Source organism: Pongo abelii, chromosome 17 (genome assembly GCF_028885655.2).
Source record: "Pongo abelii isolate AG06213 chromosome 17, NHGRI_mPonAbe1-v2.0_pri, whole genome shotgun sequence".
Lineage (NCBI taxonomy): Eukaryota > Metazoa > Chordata > Mammalia > Primates > Hominidae > Pongo > Pongo abelii.
In genome coordinates, this window is record NC_072002.2 from 31,545,105 (window position 1) to 31,572,488 (window position 27,384).

Sequence of the window (27,384 nt, forward strand, 5' to 3'; positions counted from 1 at the left end):
ACAACTTGGGTGCCTTTTAAAAAAAATAAAGTTGTGACTCTGAAACAAACCTTTCCATTCTTCCTCCTTGCTGAGAACAATGTTGCGTTTGATTAGCAGCGCAGCCAGTGCTTTCTGAAAGATCTGCTCTCCCCAGAAGAGGCGGCTGCTATCAGTTGAATAGATCTCTAAGCCAGACATGCCGAGGCTTGGGGCATTTGTCTGGCTTTAGGAAGTGTCTGGAATACTAGCAACTACCAACTGGCGTGTCTTATGACTACAGGAATTATTACACTACCCTCCATTTCATTCACATCCCCTCTCTTCCCCTTACACACACACAAGCATATTTTTTTCTACTTTAAAAAAAGTTGAGCGAGTCATCTTGTGGTTTCCGTGGAGGATGTAACTGGGAGAGAAGACTGTGGGATACCTTGTGTCTCCCAGAGCGGGGCCGGGAATCATGGTGTATGACCCACCCCAACAGCCTCTGATCTCTGCCTTCTCACCAGACCGCCACGCTTTGGGTGGCCTTAAATGTGAAGCTGTAAATATTTTGAAATAAGGTAGTGATTTTTCCATGTGCATTTTGTTTTGTGGCATTTCTCTCCTTCTGCTATATTTTAAAAGTTGCAACTGTGCACCCCTTGTTGAACACTCCAAATTCATCCATTCACTGAAACTTTGGCGAGTTCCTGCAGAGTGAGGATGGCTGTGCACGAAGGAGTCCCTCGTGGAAAGCATGGTGCTTTAGTGGACAAGGTGTTTAATACAGAGTGTTTACTGGCGGGGGGCGGGGGAGATAAACAGAGGTGGTTTGAGTTAATGGTCAGATGGGATTTGGAGCCCTGAGTACTCTAACTCTGTCACTGAATCTCTAGATGAGTTAGGGATGTCCGTTGCCTGCTCTGAGCCTTAATATTTTCATCAGTCAAATGGGGATAGTGGGATCTTTCACATATGTGAGATCATGTCTATTTTTTTCTTTTTCTTTTGTTTGTTTGTTTCTTTCTTTCTTTCTTTTTGAGGCAGGGTCTTGCTCTGTCACCTAGGCTAGAGTGCAGTGGCAGTCGTGGCTCACTGCAGCCTCCACCTCCCAACCTCAAGTGATCCTCCCACCTCAGCCTACCAAGTAGCTGGGACTTCAGGCGTGCACTACCATGACCAGCTAGTTGTTGTTGTTTGGGTTTTTTTAAGACGAGGTCTCACTCTGTTGCCCAGGCCGGTCTCCAAAACCTGGGCTAAAGCAATCCTTATGCCTCAGCCTCCCAAAGTGCTGGGATTACAAGTGTGAGCCACCACACCCAGCCCCCATGTCTATTAAGTTCTTAGCACAGTGTCCAGTACACAAAGTAAGGATTTGCTCTCTGGTGATTAGAAAGATCTAATGGCATGTCACGGGTCTGGACTGAATCTCATCTCATCATCTTTGTTGTTGCCAGGGTTTGCGCATTTTTCCCGGTGGAGGACTCCAGCCAGACCGCTGATTTGTCTGGCATTTGTTGGAAAGTCCGGCCAGCATAACACATCACCGCAAGGAGCAGGAGCCCTATGATGCACTGTTAAGTGCACAACTATGGGGTCTGCTTGGCTGGAAGCAGCAGCAGCAAACTTGTCTATTAGTAATTTTGTCCTCATCAGTGGCAGATGCTTTCCCAAGATGCCAGAACATTCATCATTGCTACCAAACAGCCTCGCTGGAGCTCTTTCTCTGGCCTCCTTTTTTGGCTTCTTTCTTCAGCTCTTTAGCATCATTCTCTGTGGGACCCTCCCTAGTTTGCAAATTCTTGTCTAAATTTCACTCATTATCATAACCATCCAATTTGAAAGAAATCTTGTCATCTAGTTGAGCTCCCTATCAGATGTTGGTATAATTGCTATAACTTCCCAGCCAAAAGATGTGCTGGTCTGTGCTTGAACAGGTCCAGGGGCTGAGAACTCCCTCTGCTATGAGGTCCTCATATTCCTTCTATGGACGGACAATCAGTGCCTGAGGAATTATTCTTTATGCCTCTCTGAGCCCTTGCCTTTGTTGTTCCTTTGGGGACTTATACAAAACAGGCCCATGACATCCTCTAAGCAAGAGCCCTCCAAATAATTGAAAATCCCCCTTTCTTCTTTTCCAAATGAAACACCCCGTCTTTTTATTTTTATTTTTTATTTTTGATGTAGTCTTGCTCTGTTGCCAGGCTGGAGTGGCGTGATCTTGGCTCACTGCAACCTCAATCTTTTGGGCTTAAGCAATCCTCCCGCCCCAGCCTTCCAAGTAGCTAGGACAACAGGTGCCACTTACTTGGAAGGCTGGGGCAGGACTCTACCACTCCTGGATAATTTTGTGGAGATGGGTTTCACCATGTTGCTCTAGCTGGTCTCGAACTCCTGAGCTCAAAGAGATCCTCCTGCCTGGACCTCTCAAAGTGCTGAGATTACAGGAGTGAGCCACCGCAACAGGCCTAGGTCCATACTTCTAATCCTACATGGCTTTCCTGAAATAGACACCTTACCTGACATTACAACCCTAAGTCCAATCGTTCCCATTCTGTATTTCTACAATAGAAATACATTTATGTCCCCAGTTTAGGTCCTTCCATGTTTCTTTTTTTTCTTTTGGCCTCTTCACATCATTTTGTTTTCTAAAATAGCCTGTGGCTTCAAGTTACCTCTTGAATATATTCTTAATCTCACTTGTACTACTTCTGCCCTGTTCTCTGGATTTGCAAATGCTCTTTTCAGTGCTTCTCAGACTATCTCTGGTAAGGGACCAGTTTGTTTGTTTGCCCTCAATCTGCTGCAGATCAGTGCTTTGGTAAAATGCAACAAAAAAGAATTACTAGAAAGAGGACTTTTTTTAAAAAAGATACAAAAAACAAACCCATAGTTTTTTTGTTTTGTTTTTAGATTCAACAGGCAAAACACTATAAAATTGCTATAAAAGTTTCTAAACACTTACACTCAATTTTCTTTTTTTTTTTTAGACGGGGTTTCGTTCTTGTTGCCCAGGCTGGAGTGCAATGGCACCGTCTCGGCTCACTACAACCTCTGCGGCTCACTGCAACCTCCACCTCCCGGGTTCAAGCAATTCTCCTGTTTCAGCCTCCTGAGTAGCTGGGATTACAGGCGTGTGCCGCCACCCCCGGTTAATTTTTGTATTTTTAGTAGAGACAGGGTTTCACCATGTTGGCCAGGATGGTCTCAAACTCCTGACCTCAGGTGATCCGCTGGCCTCGACCTCCCAGAGTGCTGGGATTACAGGCGTGGGCCACTGTGCCTGAGCCTACACTCAATTTTCATAACATATGTCACTCTGCACTGTGACACAGTTTGCGAACGGGCACCACTCTGCAGACCAGGCTTTGAATAACCCTGCTCTGTACACAGAGGGGTGTTGGAAATGCTTAACAACTGGCTCTCTGATTGAAGAAAATCCACAGTGGGGAACCTGCAGATTTCAGGCATTTGCTGATTTCCGTGGTGTAAATACACCAAGGTCAACAATTTCAAGCTAACAGTGAAAAGTGACTGAATACAGAGGTAGAAAGAAATGTGCACAATCGAGCTTAGCAAGCTGAGAAGAGCCAGTTCCAGCACGCTTCTGTCAACCCCATTAGATTTTAAAAATCTTTTTAATAAAGCCCTTTTGGCCAGGTACAGTGACTCACACGTGTAATCCCAACACTTTGGGAGGCTAAGGGAGCTGGATCACCTGAGGTCAGGAGTTCGAGACCAGCCTGACCAACATGGCGAAACCCCATCTCTATTAAATAGAAAAAATTAGCCGGGCGTGGTGGCACATGCCTGTAATCCCAGCTACTCGGGAGGCTGAAGCAGGAGAATTGCTTGAACCTGGGAGGTGGATGTTGCAGTGAGCCGAGACAGTGCCATTGTGCTCCAGCCTGGGCAACAAGAGTGAAACTCTGTCTCGAATAAATAAATAAAGTCCTTCTTTTTGAGGGCTTGTTGAACAACTGCTGATCAGCTGGACCAAATCAGGAAAACTTTGCCCTCAGCAGATTTTAGACAGTGGACCAAGGCAGCTCTTCTCTCTGGTAGTCTTCATCTCGGTAAGATGACACCATCTGATAGAACTCACAGCAAATCCAAGGTTGCCTTCCCCATGAGCTCTGTGTAGGCGCTGCCACTTCTCAAGGATGATCAAATTACAGCTTGCTTGATAATAGTTGCACTTAATAACAACACCTTAGGGTAACAACATGTTTATATCAAAAAGATGTTACTTGACTCTGGGACATCTGCATATATATCTATATATAATTTAATTTATATATAAGTTTAATTACTTTGTCATATTGTGTTTTTATTTGTGGTTCCTTATGGACTTGCTCTCTCATGTTTTAAAGAATTTCTAAAATGCAGTAATCAGGAACTGCTAAATAGTTGCTCTACATAGCTTATGGTTTATGATCCATTCGCTTAGCCGGTAAGGGTTTATGAATAAAAAGGCACAAAAAGGGAGTTTGATCTCACACCTGTTTTGTGGCCACCTGACACTTGTGTGCTGTTAAACATGAAGGATAACCAGAGTGGAAAGAGAGTCTGGATAATTTGCCAGAACACCTTCACCACTACAGAATAAAATATTCTCTGGCCCAGGCCTTCCTGAAGCTTGCAACACTTTTTTTTTCTTTTTTTCAGACGGAGTTTCATTCTGTCGCCCAGGCTGGAGTGCAGAGGTACGATCTTGGCTCAGTGCAACCTCTGCCTCTGGGGTTCAAGCAATTCTCCTGCCTCAGCCTCCCAAATAGCTGGGATTACAGACGCCTGCCACCACGCTGGGCTAATTTTTTTTTTTGTATTTTTAGTAGAGACGGGGTTTCACCATGTTGACCAGGCTGGTTTCGAACTCCTGACCTGAAATGATCCCCTGCCTTGGCCTCCTAAAGTGCCAGGATTACAGGCATGAGCCACCGCGCCTGGCCGCATTATCTTTCCATACAAATGTAGGCAATATTCAATCATGAGCTAGAAGCTGAAATGATAGGAATGTGTTGTTTTCTCTATAATGTCTTTCTTTCTTTCTTTTTTTTTTTTTGAGATGGAGTCTCGCTCTGTCGCTCAGGCTGGAGTGCAGTGGAGCGATCTTGGCTCACTGCAACCTCCGCCTCCCGGGCTCAAGCAATTCTCCTGCCTCAGCCTCCTGAGTAGCTGGGAATACAGGAACACACCACCGCGCCTGGCTAATTTTTGTATTTTTAGTAGAGATGGGGTTTCAACATGTTGGCCAGGATGGTCTTGATCTTCTGACCTTGTGATCCACCTGCCTCAGCATCCCAGAGTGCTGGGATTACAGGAGCGAGCCACCGAACTCTACCGTATAATGTCTTTCTTAAAAATATAACTTTTTTTTTTTTTTGAGACGGAGATTCATTCTTATTGCCCAGGCTGGAGTGCAATGGCTCAATCTCGGCTCACGGCAACCTCCGCCTCCCAGGTTCAAGTGATTCTCCTGCCTCAGCCTCCCGAGTAGCTGGGGTTAGATGCATGTGCTGCCAGGCCTGGCTAATTTTGTATTTTTAGTAGAGATGGGGTTCCTCCATGTTGTTCAGGCTGGTCTCGAACTGCCAACCTCAGGTCATCTGCCCGCCTCAGCCTCCCAAAGTTCTGGGATTACAGGAGTGAGCCACAGCGCCTGGCCCAAAAAATATATAACTTCTTAAATGTAAATACCAACCTCTGGTCTCTCTGTGCACTACAGTATCCACTGAATGAAAATGTCACTGAAATCTTCAGCTCTAGTTCTGCAACTCTCTCATAAATGGATAAGAGTCCTTTCAGCCAGATGAGGAAAAAAATAATTTCATTTGAAATGAACAAAAAACTTATCAGGGCAAAGGAAAGCAGTAATAGTGATAAAAAAATACAGCATCATTTCTTTTTTCAAGTTCCACTTGCATTTTAAAAATCATTCTTTTTGAGAACGTCATTCTGTGTCTGGAATTTATTCCTTCTTGTGGGTTCTTAGTCTCGCTGACTTCAAGAATGAAGCCGCAGACCCTCACGGTGAGTGTTACAGCTCTTAAAGCTGGTGTGTGAGGAGTTGTTTGTTCCTCCTGGTGGGTTAGTGGTCTCGCTGACTTCAGGAATGAAGCCGCAGACCCTCACAGTGAGTGTTACAGCTTATAAAGGTAGTGTGGACCCAAAGAGTGAGCAGCAGCAAGATTTATTGTGAAGAGCAAAAGAACAAAGCTTCCACAGCATGGAAGGGGACCCAAGCAGGATTGCCGCTGCTGGCTGGGGTGGCCAACTTTTATTCCCTTATTTGTCCCCGCCCACGTCCTGCTGATTGATCCATTTTACAGAGTGTTGATTGGTCCGTTTTTACAGAGTGCTGATTGGTGCATTTACATTCCTTTAGCTAGACACAGGTGCTGATTGGTGCGTTTTTACAGAGTGCTAATTGGTGCATTTACAATCCTTTAGCTAGAAAAGTTCTCCAAGTCCCCACTCTACCCAGGAAGTCCAGCTGGTTTCACCTCTCAATTCTTGCCGGGAGCAGTGGCTCACGCCTGTAATCCCAGCACTTTGGGAGGCCGAGGCAGGTGAATCACCTGAGGTCAGGAGTTTGAGACTAGCCTGGCCAACATGGTGAAACTCTGTCTCTACTAAACCCACAAAAATTGGCCAGGCATGGTGGCGCAGGCCTGTAATCCCACCTACTCTGGAGGCTGAGGCAGGAGAATTGCTTGAACCTGGGAGGCGGAGGTTGCAGTGAGCCGAGATTGCACCATTGCACCTGGGCGACAAGAGCGAAACTCCATCTCAAAAAAAAAAAGAGAACGTCACTCTTAAACAAATCAGATGTTTCACTTACTGTATAGAAGTTGCTCGTTTTCTCTTTTTCTCTTTCTCATTTTCTCTTTCTGTTTTGACCAGGGAAGACAAACATATTGGCTGGTGTTTCACCCTCCTTCAGTCTCACTCTTATCTGTCACACACCTGCTGGTGCTCAGACCTTCTCAGTGGGTTCTAAATCTTTCCTGGCACTGAATTCTGAGAGTAGAACTGAAACAAACCAACCAACAAACAAAATACCCTTAGGAGAGAAGCGTGGGTTTAGGGCTTAGACAGCAAATCTAGGAAAGGGTGATGTTGGGGAAAATGGAGGGATTTCGTTGTATGAGTTTTGGAGTGCAGAAGAATTGGAAAATGAAGAAGAGGACTATGGAGAAGTGTGAGTTGTGATTTGAATCCCCTTTCCTCTCCTTCAAATGGCAATCTTAAGCCGGGCATGGTGGCATGCGCCCGTTGTCCCACCTATTCAGGAGGCAGAGGGGGGAAGATCTCTTAAATCTGGGAGTTCAAGGCCAGCGTACACAGCACAATGAGATCCTGTCTATCGTTGAAAAAAAAAAAAAGCAGTCATGAAGATTTGAATTCCTTTTACTTTCCTAGTCCATGACTGAACAGTGCTGCTCACTGCAGTGAAGCCTCATAATAACGAGTAGAGTCTCTCAGCATAACAGCATGGGAGATGGCTCCTGTCCTTAAGTCTCATAATAATGAGTAATGTCCCTCCGTGTAACAGCATGGGAGATGGTTCCTTTCCTTAAGCCTCATAATAATGAGTAATGTCCCTCTGTATAACAACATGGGAGATGGTTCCTGTCTTCCATTCAGCTCCCTTATTCGAAGTTGGGGGGGATCTCAAAATCTTATCTTCTTTGGGTGTTGGGGTCTGGACCACCTTGTTGGAGAAGCCATGTCTCCAGTATTCTCCCTGTCCAATCTAACCATGGTAGATGTCAAGCATTACTGGAACTCTGCCAGTGTCCCTGTTGAGCAAGGTATCCAGAGTTATCCCTATTGATAGCGAAGATGAGCTGACAACAGCCACCAGGTGGCGTCCAATTGCAGTTGACCTGGGGAGTGTAGGAGCCACACTGGAGGCTCAGGTCCCCAAGGTGAGTCATGCATTGGAAACGATGTGACCTAGCCCCACGCCCTCCCACCCCCACTTATCACATCATGGCAGGATTTTTACTGTATGTCACAGCAAATCAAATGATTCTATATTTGGCTGAATTATCTTTTTTTTGAAGGGGGATGTTTGGTTTTGTTTTCTAATTGTGTAGAGATGGGATCTCGTTACCTTGCCCAGGCTGGTCTGCAACTCCTGGACTCAAGCAGTCCTTCCACCTTAGCCTCCCAAAACGCTGGGATGACAGGTGTGAACCACTGTGCCTGGCCTCACTGTCCAGTTTGGATTATCCACACTGAAAGAAGAAACCAAGGAGAGCTAACAAGAAGTAATACATAATCCAAAAGATCAGACATTTGATTTTGGAATATGTTATTTAGCTTCTTGAAATATCAGTGGGCGGAATGTCCTGAGAATCCATTTTGAACAAAATAATGAGTTCACATTGTAAAGACATGTCTTAGGAGAAGTGGTACAATGCTGTAGTTTCATTCAATTTTAATAGGGAGAGGTTCTATCCTAATTATGGCTCCCACCCACTCTGGGTCTTCAGCTGAATCACTGAGATGAGCATTACTCCCAGCAGGACTACCATCACTCATGCCTCTCTGGGAACCAGAGCTCCACCATGGTTTGGATGCAAGAAACTAAATTGAGTGAAGCAAGATATTTACAATGTATATGCACTGGCATTGTTTAGCCAGAGGCTTAGCTGTGTGCTAGTGGGAAGAACCTGAGGCTGGCTGGCTCCGCTCCTGACTCTGCACCTTGCAGGCACTGTATTTTCCCTGAGTCGTATTTCCTGTCAGGTGCATTAGCTAAAAAATGAGGAAGTCGACTGCTTATTGTTGAGCTGCATTCAAATGATAAAGATGGGCTGGGCATGGCATAGTGGCTCATGCCCCTAATCCCAGCACTTTGAGAGGCCAAGATGGGAGGATCGCTTGAAGCCAGGGGTTCAAGACAAGCCTGGGCAACAAAACAAGACCCCCATCTCTACAAAAAATAAAAAATTAGCTGGATGTGGTGATGCACACCTGTAGTCCCAGCTGCTCAAGAGATTGATGTGGGAGGATTGCTTGAGCCTAGGAGATCGAGGCTGCAGTGAGCCATGATCGTGCCACTGCCCTCCAACCTGGTGACAGAGTGAGACCCTATCTCTAAAAAAAAAGAGACATAAAGATATGTGTTTCATGAGTCAACATAGATGGGAAGTTCTCCTGGGCTGGGCCTCTACCAGTCATCCACCCAGGGAATGAGGGGCGACTGCCTCTATGTCATGCACCTTGTCTTCCCCCATCCCAGAGTCCATATGATACTGTAATGAGACATTTGCTTGATTTATTCCTCCAATACTCAGGCAATCCCTGGGAAATAGCCAAACATTACTGTCTCCATGTATTTTATGGTTAAGGAAATTACTCCAAATCACAGGCCACTGAAACAGCAGGACAGCATAATAGAGTCCTTTTGTTTATTGTTCATTATAGAATGTTTCCTCTGAGTGGCCAGAGGAAACATCTTCAGTGTTGAAGCAAGTATTTCATTCAGTGAGATGGCCTGAGTTGGCAGCTGGAACCGTAGGTAACAAGTTGGGACTGCGTGGCCAGGTCTAGCTGATGTGCTGGAGCCACAGTGACACCACCTGCAAGAGTGGGTGGGCTGGGGTGGGGTGGGGAGGAAATGATGGAAGCATAATTATTTGAATGAATTTATAATAGCTGCTTAAGGAATTGTGCTTCACTGACTGGAGTCCCACTTGGAAACTTAATTCATTTTTGATCCTTATTTTCTTAAATCATGCTTTACAAATGAGAAACTGAAAACCAATGTGTAAAGCTTCTTCAAAACCCTCAGCGTTGTAATCAAATGGCTAGAGGGAGGGGCTGAGGCTGTTGCTGGGAGCCTCCAAATAGACCTTGAACCCCACAGGTCCAAAATTGTACTCAGCAGCCTAGGTTCAGGCCCCCACCATTTTTTTTTAGACCGAATCTCGCTCTGTCACCTAGGCTGGAGTGCAGTGGCACGATCTCAGCTCACTGCAACCTCCGCCTCCCAGGTTCAAGCAATTCTCCTGCCTCAGCCTCCCGAGTGGCTGGGATTACAGGCATGCACCACCACGCCCGGCTAATTTTTGTATTTTTAGTAGAGACGCGGTTTCACCATGTTGGCCAGGCTGGTCTCAAACTCCTGACCTCAGGTGATCCACCCGCCTGGGCCTCCCACAGTGCTGGGATTACAGGTGAGAGCCACCACACCCAGTCCGATTCAGACCCTTGACTTGACTAAGATGCCCTAAAGAAAGACACTTTAGGGAGTGACTCATGCAGACCAAACCCACGAAGACTGATTCATAAGCTAGCATGTGGATTAATTTCTACAATAGGAGACTTTTGTACAGTGTAAATACTCTCAGTGAGTAGTTCTGCTCAGAAACAAGCAAAAATTCCACAAAAGAAGTTTATATAGTGAGAGCTTATCCAGAAAAAGACAGAGAGAGAGATAGCAAGGTGGAAGTGAAGAAGGAAGACAGAGAGGAGGAGGAGGGGAAAGACAAGAAAGAGGGAGACGGAGAGAGAGAGAGAAGGAAAAGGAAGGATGACAAGACAGGAAGACAGAGAAAAGAAAAAGACTGAAGGAGGGAAGGAAGGAAAGAAGGGAAGGAGGTGGGGAAACACAGAGAGACAGAGAGAGAAAGGGAGGGAGGGAGGAGGGAAGGAAAGAAGGAAGGAAGGAAGGAAGGTCAGTCAGTCAGGCAGAAAGACAGAAAGGTGGGAAGTGGCTGGGCCCAGTGGCTCACGCTTGTAATCCCAGCACTTCTATGTGTCTGTCTATCAGGATATAGGCAACAGCCTCCTTTTCTGTCCTTTGAAAGGAGGCCTAAGGGAGAGGATCTCTTGAGCCCAGGAGTTCAAGACCAGCCTAGGCAACACAGAGAGACCTCCTCTCTATTTTTTAAAAATATTTTTACGGGAAGGAGGGAAAAAGGAAAAGCAGGGAGGAAGGAAGGAAAGAAGGAAGGAAAGAGGGAGGGGGGGAGGGAGGGAGGAAGGAAGGAAGGGAGGAAAGAAGGAAGGAACTGGCTTCGATAAACAAGTTGCAGCAGATACGATGGCGTGTGTACCCTTCTCCCCCAGACACCTCGTCCTTGTTATTAGGATCAGAACACGCATCCTCACAACCTCTTTGCCTTCCTTTTTTCTTTTTCCATGTTTATTATCAACCACTAAAATCTCTTCTAATGAGTTACTCTGTTTAATATTAGCTATATTTAGTTTTTTCTCTGAAGACAGAAACTCCCCTCACCTTCTCTATGTGCCTATACAATTTATTGGCTGGGAAGGTTTCGACAGAGGGCTAATCGTGTCTAGTTTATGTTGATTCATATTAATTTCCATTTTAGAAACTTCCATTTCAGAGATTGATATTTCCCAGTGTTTTTCTCCCTCAGTTTTGTGGAGGTGTCACCTCAGAGGAGACCCAAACCACCTCCGGAGAGCAGGGGTCTCAGCCTGTCAATGGAACTTGTTTTCCTGTTAAATGTCTCAGTGTGTTTCATGTGCCCTGATTTCCAATGGCTGTCAGTTACAATATCAGAAATTAAAACCCATGCAGAAATCACAGTGTCTTTGTTTTCACTGTCTTCCAGTGTCATCTTGCATTACAACATATAAGAAGACACCACCTCCAGTCCCACCCAGAACTACCACGAAACCTTTCATTTCTATCACAGCCCAGAGTAGCACAGAGTCAGCCCAGGATGCCTACATGGACGGACAGGGCCAGCGAGGAGATATTATCAGCCAGTCTGGACTCAGCAACTCCACCGAGAGCCTGGACAGTATGAAGGCTCTGACAGCCGCCATCGAAGCTGCAAACGCCCAGATCCATGGCCCTGCCAGTCAACACATGGGCAATAACACGGCCACCGTCACCACCACGACTACCATAGCCACCGTCACCACGGAGGACAGGAAGAAGGACCACTTTAAGAAAAATCGATGCCTGTCTATCGGGATACAGGTAACAGCCTCCCTTTCTGTCCTTTGAAATAGGAACTTAAAACTAAGGAACGTAACACTTTTTGTTTCCCCGGAAGATTTGCTTTCTTGCCGCTTGGAATCATAGCTCTATGCATAGGACCAGATTTTCAAGTGATTGGCTGTGGACTCCGTATACTGTTAAATGTGACCAAGATTATGAAAGTATTTTCTTTGTAGACATTATTAGCAGCTATTATTTTTGTTCTCTAAATCGAATGTGTGACTCAAACTGCAGGATAATTCAAAGAACATGAACACAATCAAACATGAAGTGCTTTTAATTCCTAACGCACATTTCTATTTTTAGAAAAGAGAGTGAACTTGCAAGAATAGCCGGGGTCATCGAGCCACATAACAGTATGTTCAACACTATTGAATGACCATATGAGAACAAAAATGTGAATCACTTCCCATAGATGTGGGAGTAAAGGCGAGCAGGACCAAAGTGACTGACAGTGTGGAAAGCAATAACTCACATCGCACCATCATGAGGAAAGAATGTGCACTAGTTTCAGCCTAATCAAGCATTTCGTGAGAATGGTAGAAAACTCAGTAGGCTTCTCAGTTCAGTTCACTGTTTTTCTGCATTTCAAAGATAAGATCAAACTGATTCCACCTTGTTTCTTTTACATCTGTTTAGCTTGGGTTACCCTGCTAAAAATGTTCTTCTTACCAAAGAAGAAAAAATCACCCTCTCTCTCCGTTTTGGTTGTGCTATATCAGTCTGCGGGTACCCTTTGAATAATAACTTCTCAATTTGCTGTTGAATAAATCCATCCACATTGTACCCACTCTAAGGCTAATTTAAAAGCCAGGCGTGGCCAGGCACGGTGGCTCACGCCTGTAATCCCAGCACTTTGGGAGGCCAAGGCGGGAGGGTCACCTGAGGTCGGGAGTTCGAGACTAGCCTGACCAACATGGAGAAACTCTGTCTCTACTAAAGATACAAAATTAGCTGGGCGTGGTGGCGCAGGCCTGTAATCCCAGCTACTTGGGAGACTGAGGCAGGAGAATCCATTGAACCCGATAGACGGAGGTTGCGGTGAGCTGAGATTACGCCATTGCACTCCAGTTGGGGCAACAAGAGCAAAACTCCATCTCAAAAAAAAAAAGACCGTTTTAACTATTTTTACACATACTGTTCAGTGGCACTAAGGACATTCACATTGTTGTGTGACCATCACTATATTGTGTGTGTTTAGTGGTGATGATGCACCCACTAAACTATAACCTCCACAGGGAGCTAGATTTTTTTAAACAGTCTCAGAATAATAATAATAATTATTATTTTCACCCAGTAGGATGGAACTAGACTTAAATCCACATACAACATTGGGGAGAAAAGTTTTTACTTGAGACATTATCTCATGTCTTAAATAGTTGGATATTCTAGTGAATAAAAAAATTGTTCTTATTCTTCCTCTAATCATTGTACACTGCTATATAAATTATAGCAAAGTACTGAGTACTTTATGTGACTCTCATTTAATTCATCCAACGACCTTACGGCATAGGGTGTTAGGATCATCTCTACCCTACAGATGAGAGCACAGAGAGGTTGGAAAACTTGCCCAAGGTCACCTGCTTTTTGTTGACAAGCCAAGATTGTCCCTAGTGTCTAACATGATCATATTATACTACTTCTTTGATGGAAAATAATAAGAAAAAGAAAATGGCCAGGCGCGGAGGCTCAGGCCTGTAATCCCAGCACTTTGGGAGGCTGAGGTGGGCAGATCACGAGGTCAAGAGATCAACACCATCCTGGCCAACATGGTGAAACCCCATCTCTACTAAAAATACAAAAATTAGCTGGGTGTGGTGGCACACGCCTGTAGTCCCAGCTACTTGGGAGGCTGAGGCAGGAGAATCACTTGAGCCCGGGAGGTGGAGGTTGCAGTGAGCCAAGGTTGTGCCACTGCACTCCAGCCTGGCGACAGAGTAAGACTCTGTCTCCAAAAAAAAAAAAAAAAATTAAAGACGCAAACTATTCATTGAATTTCATTATACAGAAATCAAATTTAAATGCAAGTTCCCAAAATATGTCACACTAGGATCTTGGACTACCTCCCATGCTTTCCCTCTTAGGGCCAGAGTTCCCAATCCTTTACCAAAACTTTAAATTTAATTCATACCCAATAGCTAATACTACAACTACTTACTTTGTAACCTCTGTGAACTTAGATCAATTACTTAATATTTCTATATCTCAGATTCTTCATCTGGAATATGAGAATAATAATAGTCCTTATTTCATATGGTACATTTTGGGTATGGTAAAAATTAACTGATAAAATATATGTAAGGCTATAAGCACAGTGCCAGGCATAAGTGTTCAACAATTATTAGATTTAGTTGTTATGATTAATATTGTCCTTTAAAATTATAATTAGCTAAATATGCTGAACTAAATATGCCATGGACTTTCTCAATTATTATTTTTTTGGACAGAGATCTTATATCCTGCAACTTCTTTTACAATTTTTGAAAGCCACTTTATAAATTTAAATAGATTACCCTAGATACAATACATAAAAGGTGCCATTTGCCAATATTTGGAGCTAAGAGTAAAAAATCACAGAGATAAATTTATATACAATGACTAAAGCTTAGAAGATGCTAATACTTGATGCAAATGAGCTGGCAGTTGTAGGATCAGTGGGGATGAGGCTTGGACCAGGAAGAGAACAATGTCCTCCATTCTTGTTCTGATGAACCCTGCTTCTTTTTTGTCTCCTCTTTTTTATGCATTGAGGATCGTGTTTCTTCAGGGAAATAACTACCATGCATCTTCTGAAAAAAGTTTCACTGGATAGTTTTATACCACCGCATAGTGGAAGACACAACATCCTACTTTGGCTGACATCCTAAGCGTTTTTAATTTACAAAAGTGTAGTCATATGGAATTGGTTAAAATCTCATCCAGGAAATCACAGACCAGGCTCACTTCTTAAACAGGGACAGTTTAATACACAAAATTGGTTACACAGGTATGGGAAGACTGAGAGAGCAATAAAAGGAACAAGAAGGAAAAGGTGAGGCTACCAGAAGTTTAGGAGCTCAGAAGAAAGGCCTGGGGTAGTCTGTGCTCAGACTGTGAGGTGGCAGGTTCAGGTGGTGCTGGGACTTCAGAGTAGTGCAGAGCAGCTGGTGCATGGGCTGTTGAAAGGAGCTGAAGGGCCAGGCACGGTGGCGCACCCCGTGCTGTACTTTGGGAGGCTGAGGTGGGTGGATCACCTGAGGTGAAGAGTTGGAGACCAACCTGACCAACATGGTGAAACCCCGTCTCTACTGAATAAAAAAATTAGCTGGGTGTGGTGGTGCGTGCCTGTAATCTCACCTACTTAGGAGGCTGAGGCAGAAGAATCACTTGAACCTGGGAGACAGAGGTTGCAGTGAGCCGAGATTGTGCCATTGCACTCCAGCCTGGGCACCAAGAGTGAAACTCCGTCTCAAAAAAAAAAAAAAAGGCCGAGCGTAGTGGCTCACGCCTGTAATCCCAGCACTTTGGGAGGCCAAGGCGGGCGGATCACCTGAAGTTGGGAGTTTGAGATCAGCCTGACCAACATGGAGAAACGCCGTCTCTACTAAAAATACAAAAAATTAGCCAGGCATGGTGGTGCATGCCTGTAATTCCAGCTACTCAGGAGGCTGAGGCAGGAGAATGGCTTGAACCTGGGAGGCGAAGGTTGCAGTGAGCCGCGATCGCGCCATTGCACTCCAGCCTAGGCAACAAGAGCGAAGCTCCATCTCAAAAAAAAAAAAAAAAAAAAAAAAGGAGCTGGAGCCGGCTGCGCTGGCTCATGCCTGTAATCCTAGCACTTTGGGAGGTCAAGGCAGGGGGATCACAGGGTCAGGAGTTCAAGACCAGCCTGGCCAAGATGGTGAAACCCAGTCTCTACTAAAAATACAAAAAAATTAGCTGGGCATGGTGGTGGGCACCTGTAATCTCAAGTACTTGGGAGGCTGAGACAGAGAATTGACTGAACCTGGGAGGCGGAGGTTGCAGTGAGCCGAGATCGCGCCACTGCACTCCAGCCTGGGCGACAGAGCAAGACTCCGTCTCAAAAAAAAAAAAAAGGAGCTGGAGAGTGGAGCCATAGCTATCTTCACATGCAGGAGTGATGCCAGACGAAGGTGGAAACAGGAAGGAAGTTCCTTCTCTTCCTCCACCTTCCTTTGTTAGAACACAACTGGAAACCAGCCGACAAGGAGGCCTAGGAAATGTAGTTTGGGAGTCCTGGCCTCAGTGTCGAAGAGCAGCTGAATGTAGAAGATGGGCTTGGGGCTGCTAGACAGTAAGCAAATCACCAAAACAAAGCTCTTTGTCTGATAAATAAATAACTGTGCTGTTTCCTTCAATCAGCATGTGTGTTAAAAGGCCTAAAATGGACATGATCCGTGTGCAGTCTTGATTCCTATGTTCTTATGGGAGCACCTCATGGCACTCTGATTCTAGAATATTTAAAGATATAAATTTCTGTATAATATGGCACCAAAACAAGTCAAGTGCTTTATCTGGTGTTTTTCTTGATGCCCTAGTGCTGGGGGGTGATGGGGGCATTGTGGGGACTGGCTGCTCTGATTTAGAGCAAAGTTGTATGTCTAAACTAAAAGTCATAGGCACCATTAAGGATAATTTTTTTTGTTTTCTTATAATTACAAAGTGAGTAATTCATGTATACAGTATTATTATAAAGAGTTCGTACAGTACAGGAGTGTATAGAGCAAAATATGAGATTTCCCCTTCTTTCCCACTCCCACCTCCTATTCCTACTGTACTCCCCAAAGGTGACCCCTGGCAACAGTTGGTTACACTGTCTTTTAGTCTCTCAAGAGTAATTCTGACTACAGATGAGTTTCACGTACTACCTTTAGGCCCTGACTCCTCTACCTCCCGATGGTACATTATGATTTCCGTATATTATCATTTAACTCAAGTTGCAAAACAGATTACAAGAACAGCTTAATCTTCACATTATGTGAAATGCAATGGCTTTCTCTATTCTTTGAATTAAAAATAGAAGAAAATTTAGTTATTTTAGATCGTACTCTTAAGACTTATTTATTTCCTTTAATACCTGTCCAAGTGTACAGATATATATTAATATTTTATGCTTATGTGAAGAAATCAGTCCAACTGCAGGTAATGAAACTTGTCTCTGCCAAGTAAAGCACAAACCAAAGGAATTGTTACTATTTGAAAGAAAGCTTTGAAAAATAAAAAGGCCCATGCATGGTGGCTCACGCCTGTAATCCCAGCACTTTGGGAAGCCTAGGCGGGCGGACCACGGGGTCGGGAGATTGAGACCATCCTGACAAACATGGTGAAACCCCGTCTCTACTAAAGATACAAAAAATTAGCCGGGCACGGTGGCGGGCGCCTGTAGTCCCAGCTACTTGGGAGGCTGAGGCAGGAGAATGGCGTGAACCCGGGAGGTGGAGCTTGCAGTGAGCCAAGATCATGCCACTGCACTCCAGCCTGGGCGACAGAGCCAGACTCCGTCTCAAAATAAATAAATAAATAAAATAAAATAAAAAGGCACATTATCTTGGATACATAATTTATTGACTTAAAATAATAAAGGAACACTAAAGAGATAGTTTCAAAACATTTAAGCCTTGAAGACTTTATTTTGATGTCCTTGAAGTCAGCATCAGTGTTTATTTGGAAAGAGATTTTTGGAGGGACCTCTCTCCAGCCAAAACTAATGAACCTTACGGAGATCATTTTAATGAATTCCAAAAAGAAGAAATAATCAGTCATGTTTGCCAACCATGATGCATTCAAATTAGAAATTAACGCTAAACAGATAACAAAATCTAACCATTTGAAAATATTAAAACATCTAAATAACATTTGGATTACGGAAGGAATTCAAGATTATTTCGAAATAAATGACAGCAGGAATCCTATAAATCACCACTGTGGGCTGTGGCCATAGTTATGATCTAAGAAAAATTTCTAGCCCTATGTTCTTTCATAATTAAGGAAGAAATATTATAATATAAAGTAAACACTCAATTTACAAAGCTAGAAAAAGAACTACAGATTCAAAAGAAGGAATTACTAATGATGAAAGTATAGATAAATGCTTTAGAAAACAAAACAGAGCAATGGCAATAACAAGTAAAGTGGAATTGATAAACCAAAATTGGTTATTTGAAAATACTAAATAAGTCTGATTGAGAGAGGGAAAATAGAAATCAATATTGGGAATGAGAATAGTATATGACCTTTTGAAAAATTATAAAAGATTCTTGTGACAGCTTAATGTTGGTAAATTTTGAAGTCAAAATAATATAGACACTCATGTATATTACTAATACCAATGCAAGAGGGAGTATTAAATCTGGGGAAAGAGGTCAGGCTCAGTGGCTCACGCCTGTAATCCCAGCACTTTGGGAAGCTAAGGTGGGTAGATGGCTTGAGCCAGGTAATTCAAGACCAGCTTAAGCAACATAACGAGACCTTGATTCTACAAAAAGTAGAAAAAATTAGTCGTGCGTACTGGCGCATACCTGAGTCCCAGCTACTTGGGAGGCTGAGGTGGGAGGATCACTTGAGACCAGGAGGTCACAGTGGCAGTAAGCCATGATTTTGCCACAGCACTCCAGCTTGGATGACAGAAACCCTCTCTCTAAAAAATAAATAAATAAAATAAAAACCTGGAGGAAGAAATCTTATAACCATAGAATAAAGTGCAAAAAAAGTAAAGGAAAAAAAACCTTTCACAAATGTTATGGACTTGTATCATTTTAACAGGAAAGGTTTTCTCAACATTCATGAAGCAAATAATTCCTATGTTATTTAAAGCATATAATATTACCAGAAAAGATCAAGATTCTTTTTTTTTGTTTTTGAGATGGAGTTTTGCTCTTGTCACCCAGGCTGGAGTGTGGTGGTATGATGGAGTGCAGTGGTGTGATCTAGGCTCACTGAAACTTCCATCTCCTGGGTTCAAGCAATTCTCCTGCCTCAGTCTCCCAAGTAACTGGGACTACAGCCATGCGCTACCACGACCGGCTAATCTTTGTATTTTTAGTAGAGATGGGGTTTCACCATGTTGGCTAGGCTGGTCTCAAACTCCTGACCTCAGGTGATCTGCCCGTCTCAGCTTCCCAAAGTGCTGGGATTACAGGGGTGAACCACTGCGCCCAGCCAAGATTCTTAATATATTTTAATCAAATAAGCATAACTCTAATATCTAAATTTGAAAGAACACAAGAAAAAATAATTATAGAATGACATGCTTACAAAAATAGATGTAAAAATTCTTACCAAATTTGAGAATTAATCAAAGTGTATATATTTTTTAAAAATAATATACCTTTACTGATCTTTTTGTGGTTCATAAGCATGATGATAGGGTCTTCACACAAACATTTAAGATGTGCCTCCCTCTCATCTTATTATAATGTCAGCATATTTCCTGTCTGAAGTAAGAAAAATGAAATAAAAATTAAAATAATATACTATTACCAAGTAGTGTATGTCACAGAAATTCAAAGTTATTTTAGCCTTTGGGGGGAAAAATATGGTATCAAGATAGATAGTAAAAAGTATTGCATTTGGTAAAAATCAGAAGCCATTCCAAGTATCAACATGATAAAAAGCATTTATCAGAAATCAAACTAAAGGCCAGGTGTGGTGGCTCACACCTGTAATCCCGGTACTTTGGAAGGCTGAAGTGGGTGGATCACTTGAGGTCAGGAGTTTGAGACCAGCCTGGCCAATATGGCAAAATCCCATCTCTACTAAAAATACAAAAATTAGCCAGGCATGATGGCGCATGCCTGTAGTCCCAGCTACTGGGGAGGCTAAGGCAGGAGAATCACTTGAACCCGGGAAGTGGAGGTTGCAGTGAGCTTAGATTGCGCCACTGCACTCCAGCCTGGGCAACAGAGTGAGACCCTGTCTCAGAAATAAATAAATAAATAAATAAATAATAAATAAATGAAACCAAACTAAACTTCTACTTAAAGAAGAAATGCTAGAGATATTCCAGAGTCAGAAGTCAAGTAAGGATGAATATTTTCATAGGCTTATTCAGTGTTGTTTGCCTTTACTGGCCAAGACACAAAGCAAGAAATGAAGTGTAAATATTTCAAAACAAAGCAAAATTGCTTTTATTTGTAGATAATGTGCATGTCCACCTTTAAAATTCTAGCAGAAACCGGGAGGCTGAGGCGGGAGAATCGCTTGAATCCCGGAGGCACAGGTTGCGGTGAGCCGAGATCGTGCCATTGCACTCCAGCCTGGGCAACAAGAGCAAAACTCCGTCTCAAAAGAAAAAAAAAAAAAAAAAAAACCCTAGCAGAAACCACTGAAAATCCATTAGAATTCAGCAACGTGAAAGAATATAATATAAATACAGAGGAATCAATAACTTATCTATATATGATCAATAAACAAAATATAAAGGTACACAAATAACCCATTCACAATAGTAACAAAAACTATAAAACAACACAATTGAGCCTCAGAAATAATATGGAACTCCTATTTGAAATATAAAAACTTACCTTACATAAAATATAAGACCTCCAGGCGGCCGGGAACGTTGTCTCACGCCTGTAATCCCAGCACTTTGGGAGGCCCGGGGCGGGCGGATCACGAGGTCAAGAGATCGACACCATCCTGGCCAAAATGGTGAAACCCCGTCTCTACTAAAAAATACAAAAATTAGCTGGGCGTGGTGGCGCACGCCTGTAGTCCCAGCGTCTAGGGAAGCTGAGGCAGGAGAATCGCTTGAACCTGCGAGGCGGAGGTTGCAGTGAGCCGAGATTGCGCCACTGCACTCTAGCCTGGTGACAGAGCAAGACTCTGTCAAAAAAAAAAAAAGAGCCGGGCGTGGTTGACCGCGCCTGTAGTCCCAGCTACTCCGGAGGCTGAGGCCGGGAGAATCGCTTGAACCCAGGAGGCGGAGGTTGCAGTGAGCTGGAATCACGCCACTGCACTCCAGCCTGGGCGACAGAGTGAGAGTCCCGAGACTCCGTCTGAAAATAAATAAATAAATAAATAAATAAATAAATAAGTAACCTCCATGCATGGTCATGCACACCTGTATTCTCAGCTACTCAGGGGGCTGAGGCAGGAGGATCACATGAGCCCAGGAGTCTTGGGCTGTAGTGCACTACAGTAATGGGGTGTCCACAGTAAGTTCAGCATCAGTATGGTGACCTGCCAGGGGCAGGGGACCATCAGTTTGCCTAAGGAGGGGTGAACTGGCTCAGGTCAGAAAAGGAGCAGGTCAAAATTGCCGTGCTGAACACTAATGGGATCAACTTTGTGAATAGCCACTGTACTCTAGCCTGGGCAACACAGCAAGATCTCATCTAGCAGATAAATAAATAAAATATAGTACTGTAATAAATGGAAAATTATTTAATATTCCTACACAGGAATACTACATAGTAAAAAGACAACAATTTCCTGAAAATTAATACAAATATTTAAAGCAATTCCAATAAAAATTCCAATGTGATTTTTATCACTTGGTGAAGGCTAACAGGATGAGCTTGACAATTTGATGTTAAAGTTTACTTAGAAGTTAATACTCCAAAATAACCTAGAGATTTTTGTTTTGTTTTGTTCTGTTTTTAAATTACCTTTTTTTTTTTTTTTTTTAAGACACTGTCTTGCTCTGTCACTCAGGCTGGAGTGCAGTGGCATGATCACGGCTCACTGCAGCGTCTACTTCTCAGGCTCAAGCAATCCTCCTTTAGCCTCCTGAGTAGCTGGGAGTACAGGCACATGCCACTATGCCCAGCTATTTTTTTTCTTATTTTTTGTAGAGACAGGGTCTTGCTATGTTGCCCAGGCTGGTCTTTAACTCTTGGGCTCAAGCGATCCTCTCGCCTCAGCCTCCTAAAGTGCTAGGATTACAGGCATGAGCCACCTCACCTAGCCTAATTATATTTTTTGAAAAAAGAACTACAGGAGGAGACTTGCCATAGAAAATATCAAGACTGATTACAAAATTATATTAGGAAAGGCCAGACACACAACCAGCACTTGGAGAGGCTGAGGCGGGCAGATCAGCTGAGGTTGGGAGTTCGAGACCAGCCTGGCCAATGTAGCGAAACCCCGTCTCTACTAAAAATACAAAAATTAGCCAGGCATGGTGGCACACACCTATAATGCCAGCCACTTGGGAGGCTGAGGCAGGAGAATCACTTGAACTCGGGAGGTGGAGGTTGCACTGAGCCGAGATCGCACCACTGCAGTCCAACCTGGGCAACAGAGTGAAACTCCATCTCAAAAAAAAAAAAAAATATTATATTTAGAAAAAAGGAAAGGGAAGATCAATAAGCCCAGCAGATCAATAGGCCAGAAACAGGTCTGTATATGTACGTCACTTAATGACAGGGATACACCTGGGAAAATGTGTTATTAGGTGATTTCGTCATTGTGTGAACATTATAGAAGGTATTTACACAAATCTAGGAGGTAGAGCATACTACTCACTTAGGCTATATAGTATGGCCCATTGCTCCTAGGCTATAAACCTGTACAGCCTATGACTATGCAGAACACTGTAGGCCATTATAACATAATGGTAAGTATTTGTGTATCTAACCATAGAAAAGGTACAGTAAATATACAGTACAAAAGATACAGAATGGTACTTCTGCACAGGACAGTTCCATTATAATCTTATGATCACTATGGTATATGTGCTCTATCGTTAACAGAAATGTCACTATGTGTGTCATGACTGTATATGGGAATGCCTATATGAGAATGTATGCGAAAATACATGTGAGTAAAGTTTGGTATCAGATAAAGCTGGCATCTCAAATAGAAAAGGCGAATTAGTTAATAAATGGAGCCAGATCCATTGATAACCCAAGGGAGGTAGTACAGGAGGGTAATATTAGATCTCTAGATACGTATCTTTGACAGAAACATTTCAGGATGGTGGATTTAAGAATTAAATATGAAAAAAAGATAACATGAAAGCATAAAAGAAAATACAACAGGACTTTTAAAAATATGCTCAGAGAAAAAGGCTTTCCAAACCATAAAAGCTGGATGTGACTACCTAAGATTCTCTCCAATGAAGGGCAAAGTTTAAAAGACACATGATAAACTGAGAGAAAACATTTGCAGTATATGTAACAGAGAAAGAGTTTAGGTTCATAAGGTATAAAGAGATCCTATGATTAAGAAAATAAAAAACAGCCTAATTAGGAAGGAGACTAGTAAAGGATATGAACAGACAATTTACAGATAGAAACATAAGACGTCAATAAATATTTTTGGCCAGGTGCGGTGGCTCACGCCTGTAATCTCAGCAATTTGGGAGGCTGAGGCGCTCACATCACAAGGTCAGGAGTCCGAGACCAGCCTGACTAACATGGTGAAATCCTGTCTCTACTAAAAATACAAAAATTAGCTGGGCATGGTGGTGCGCCTCTGTAATCTCAGCTACTCGGGAGGCTGAGGCAGGAGAATCGCTTGAACCCGGGAAGCAGAGGTTGCAGTGAGCTGAGATTGCGCCACTGCACTCCAGCATGGGGGACAGAGTGAGACTCTGTCTCAAAATAAAATAAAATAAAATAATCATTTAGGCTAGGTGTGGTGGCTCACGCCTGTAATCCCAGCACTTTGGGAGGCCAAGGCGGTCGGATCACGAGGTCAGGAGATCGAGACCATCCTGGCTAACACAGTGAAACCCCATCTCTACTAAAAATATAAAAAATTAGCCAGGCGTGGTGGCAGGCGCCTGTAGTCCCAGCTACTCGGGAGCTGAGGCAGGAGAATGGCGTGAACCTGGGAGGTGGAGCTTGCAGTGAGCCGAGATCATGCCACCGTACTCCAGCCTGGGTAACAAAGTGAGACTCCATCTGAAAAAAAAAAAAATCATTTAAATATATATATTTAGACATATATATAAAAGAAGGTAGACAAATATACATCAAATAATTGACAATAATTCTTGGGAGATTTTCTACATTATATATTTCTGTATTTTAATTTTATATAACTTATACTGAATTGTTTTTATATTTAGAAATAACATTTCTTAAACACATAGTAGGAAAAAGGAATAAACCTAATAATTCTAAAATTTTCTTCAAATTTGGGTTGGAGCAAATCTGTTGCATAGATTATTAGTTCTATATGGTATATTTTCTAAATAGCTGTAATATACACATAGCTATTTAGAAACCATGGGGTGATATTCAAAGTCAATCCTTTAAGGGGAGAAAAATGAAGACACTCTATAGTTTATCTTAATAAGGTTAATATCTAGATCTCCCAATGTCAACAATTATAATTACAATATATAAATTTTCCTCTTTATTTTGTATGTTGTTGTCTTCAAATTCAAAACTTCCAGGCCAGGCGTGGTGGCTCACACCTGTAATCTCAACACTTTGGGAGGCCCAGGCGGGCAGAACACTTGAGATCAGGAGTTTGAGACCAGCCTAGCCAACTTGGCAAAACCCTGTCTCCACTAAAAATACAAAAATTAGCCGGACATGGTGGCACACGCCTGTAATCTCAGCTATTTGGGAGGCTGAGGCAGGAGAATCCCTTGAACCCGGGAGGCGGAGGTTGCAGTGAGCCGAGATCACACCACAGCACTCCAGCCCAGGCGACAGAGGGAAACTCTATAAAAAAAAAAAACAACTTCCAAGAACACATTTCCATGTAGATTCCCTTCTAATATAGTATTTACAGTAAGATACTTAAGTTTAAGTACAGACTTGCAAATCTATGCAGGAATCATAAACATTTATCAGCTACCTTGAGAGTGAATAAAATTGCATTTTACTAAGAGCAACAGAGTCAAAGAGGGTGCAGTGAAGGTAGTGAGGGCTCCCAGAAAATACACATATATTGACCAAGGTGGTTACGAATTACAAAACATTCCAGTAATATTAGAGATTTTTCTGATAAAATGTGGTTTGTTTTTCAAGCAAGATGACTGAAATGGAACAACTCTATTTATTTGATGATTTCTCCAGGTGGATGATGCTGAAGAACCTGACAAAACAGGGGAGAATAAAGCACCCAGTAAGTTCCAGTCCGTGGGAGTGCAAGTAGAAGAAGAGAAGTGGTAAGTCCACGTGCACGCGTCCTCTTTTGTCTTGATATTGTGAAGTAAGGTAAAAGTATTTTTCCCCGTGATAAATCTATAAAATTCAATGATATTTTCCTCTAAGTTTTGGGAGTATTTAAAGGGTGAAGTTGAATCAATATTAGTTGATTCTCTCCTGTACTTTAATACCAGAGACCACTCCATTTGAGTTTTGCTCGCATAGTACTGTAAGCATATTACATACATATAACTACTGTGTGCAGTACTCTTGGGTTGCCAAACTATACCTCTGAAAAAAAAAAAAAAAGAAACCTTCCCATTTGAGACTGTGGACTTTTTATGAGAAGAGAACTTACCTTATTTCTGTTTCTATTCCCAACACTTAATAGTGTCTGGTGTTTAGTGTGTGCTCAATGAATGATGAATGAATGAATGAATGAATGAAGGAAGGAAGGAAGATATTCCCTGTCATTATCCTGAATCACCAGTCCTTTAGATTACTCTTTACCTACTTTAGAGCCTTAGTATCTATAAATGGGAAATGTAGGATTTCATAAAATTACAGAATTTGGGGTCAATAATTTCATTTTGTAAATGAGAACTTGATGGAGAGAGGCATGTGAATTTCTCAAACTGGGAGGTTCTTGATGGGTAGAACCATGTTTTATTGATAGTAGTACCCCCCAGCTTCCAGCATTGTGATTTGCACATACTAAATATACAGTAAATGTTGGCTGAATAAAGTAAAACTGGAGGTAAGGTAAGAGAAACTGCTCTAAATTATAAATCAGTGTATCATCTCAACTTTGCTACTAACTTTCAGTGTGTTAATTAGGAAGAATCATTTGAATGTCACCTATCCATCCTTCCATTATCCATCCATTCAATAAAATCTATGGAATGCCTCCTATAATCAAGGCTACATGTGACGTAAACTGAAAATCTGAAAAGGAGGAATTTATCAGTTTATGGAAATGGTCCTGTTTTAGAACCTCTCACTATTGATTGACACTATACTTTTAAGAGGTGTGTATATACATTATATACCTATAGTTAATATATATTTATTAATAAATTATATGTGTGTATATGTAATATATATATAGTGTGTGTGTGTGTATAATATGGCAAAAACCTCAATTACTTTTGCACCAACCTAATATAATTATGCAATGCTGGAAGCCCAGAAAACTGGTACAATCATTCTGGAAACAAATATGACAAAAGTTAGCAATAGTTACACATCTATCTGTACCAATTGACCCAAAAATCACACTCTTGGGGCTTGAATTAAATTACTCAATGAAAGGTAAACAATTGTGAAACATTATTTATCATTATAAAAGAAAAACACTAATTATCAAATAACCGATAATAGCATGCTTTTGTAATTTATAGCACCTCACCAAGGTAAATTATTATACAGCTATTAAATATCATTTATTTAAAAAGGTGGAGAAACATGGGGAAATTCCCATGATACAATGTTAGGTGAAAAAGTTTAATATATAATATCCATGCATAGTGTTCATGCAGATGGACAAGGACTGAAATGTAATACGTACAAATGGTAGGTTTAGGAGTGACTTTTTTCTTCTACTCTAAAAAGTTTTAGTAATCATTTTTTTTGTTTGTTTGTTTTTGTGTGTGTTTTTTTTGAGATGGAGTCTCACTCTGTCGCCCAGGCTGGGGTGCAGTGGCGCAATCTTGGCTCACTGCAACCTCCGCCTCCTGGGTTCAAGCGATTCTCCTGATTCAGCCTCCCGAGTGGCTGGGACTACAGGCACGCACCATCACCCCCAGCTAATTTTTGTATTTTAGGAGAGACGGGGTTTCACCATGTTGGCCAGGATGGTTTCGATCATCTTGACCTTGCGATCCACCCACCTTGGCTTTCCAAAGGGCTGGGATTACAGGCGTGAGCCACCGCGCTGGGCCGGTAATCATTGCTTTAATGTACTAGGCATATGTTTCTTTATTAAGTGCTTTAGAAAAATTTTTGAAAGTATACATTTAGTAGAGATTAAAGAAAATATATTCCTGGCCATGGACAGTGGCTCACACCTGTAATCCCAGCACTTTGGGAGGCCGAGGTGGGTGGATCACCTGAGGTAAGGATTTCAAGACCACCCTGACCAACATGGTGAAACCCATCTCTACTAAAAAATTACAAAAATTAGCTGTGCGTGGTGGTGGGTTCCTGTAATCCCAGGAACTCGGGAGGCTGAGGCAGGACAATCGCTTTAACCCGGGAGGCAGAGATTGCAAGATCACGCCATTGCACTCCAGCCTGGGTGGCAGAGCAGACTCTGTCTTAAAAAGAAAAAGAAAATATATTCCTCCATTTCCCACCAGCCCAGCTTGGTGCCTTTTC

The 27,384-nt window shown here is 42.6% G+C and overlaps 1 protein-coding gene and 1 non-coding gene across 11 annotated transcripts in view; both read left to right on the forward strand.

Annotated features, from left to right (window-relative positions):
- The window catches only part of DLGAP1 (DLG associated protein 1), a 972,556-nt gene that overhangs the window by 874,747 nt on the left and 70,425 nt on the right, over positions 1-27,384 (forward strand). For all 10 annotated transcript variants that reach the window (XM_054537679.2, XM_054537682.2, XM_054537681.2 and 7 more), the window contains 2 exons: positions 11,565-11,938; positions 24,937-25,028. In XM_054537679.2, coding sequence (XP_054393654.1) covers positions 11,565-11,938; positions 24,937-25,028 — 466 coding nt within the window. The remainder of the gene's footprint in view (positions 1-11,564; positions 11,939-24,936; positions 25,029-27,384) is intronic.
- LOC112130009 (small nucleolar RNA U13) lies at positions 19,295-19,398 on the forward strand. The gene has a single exon (XR_002912331.1). It is a non-coding gene; the product is annotated as a small nucleolar RNA U13 (small nucleolar RNA).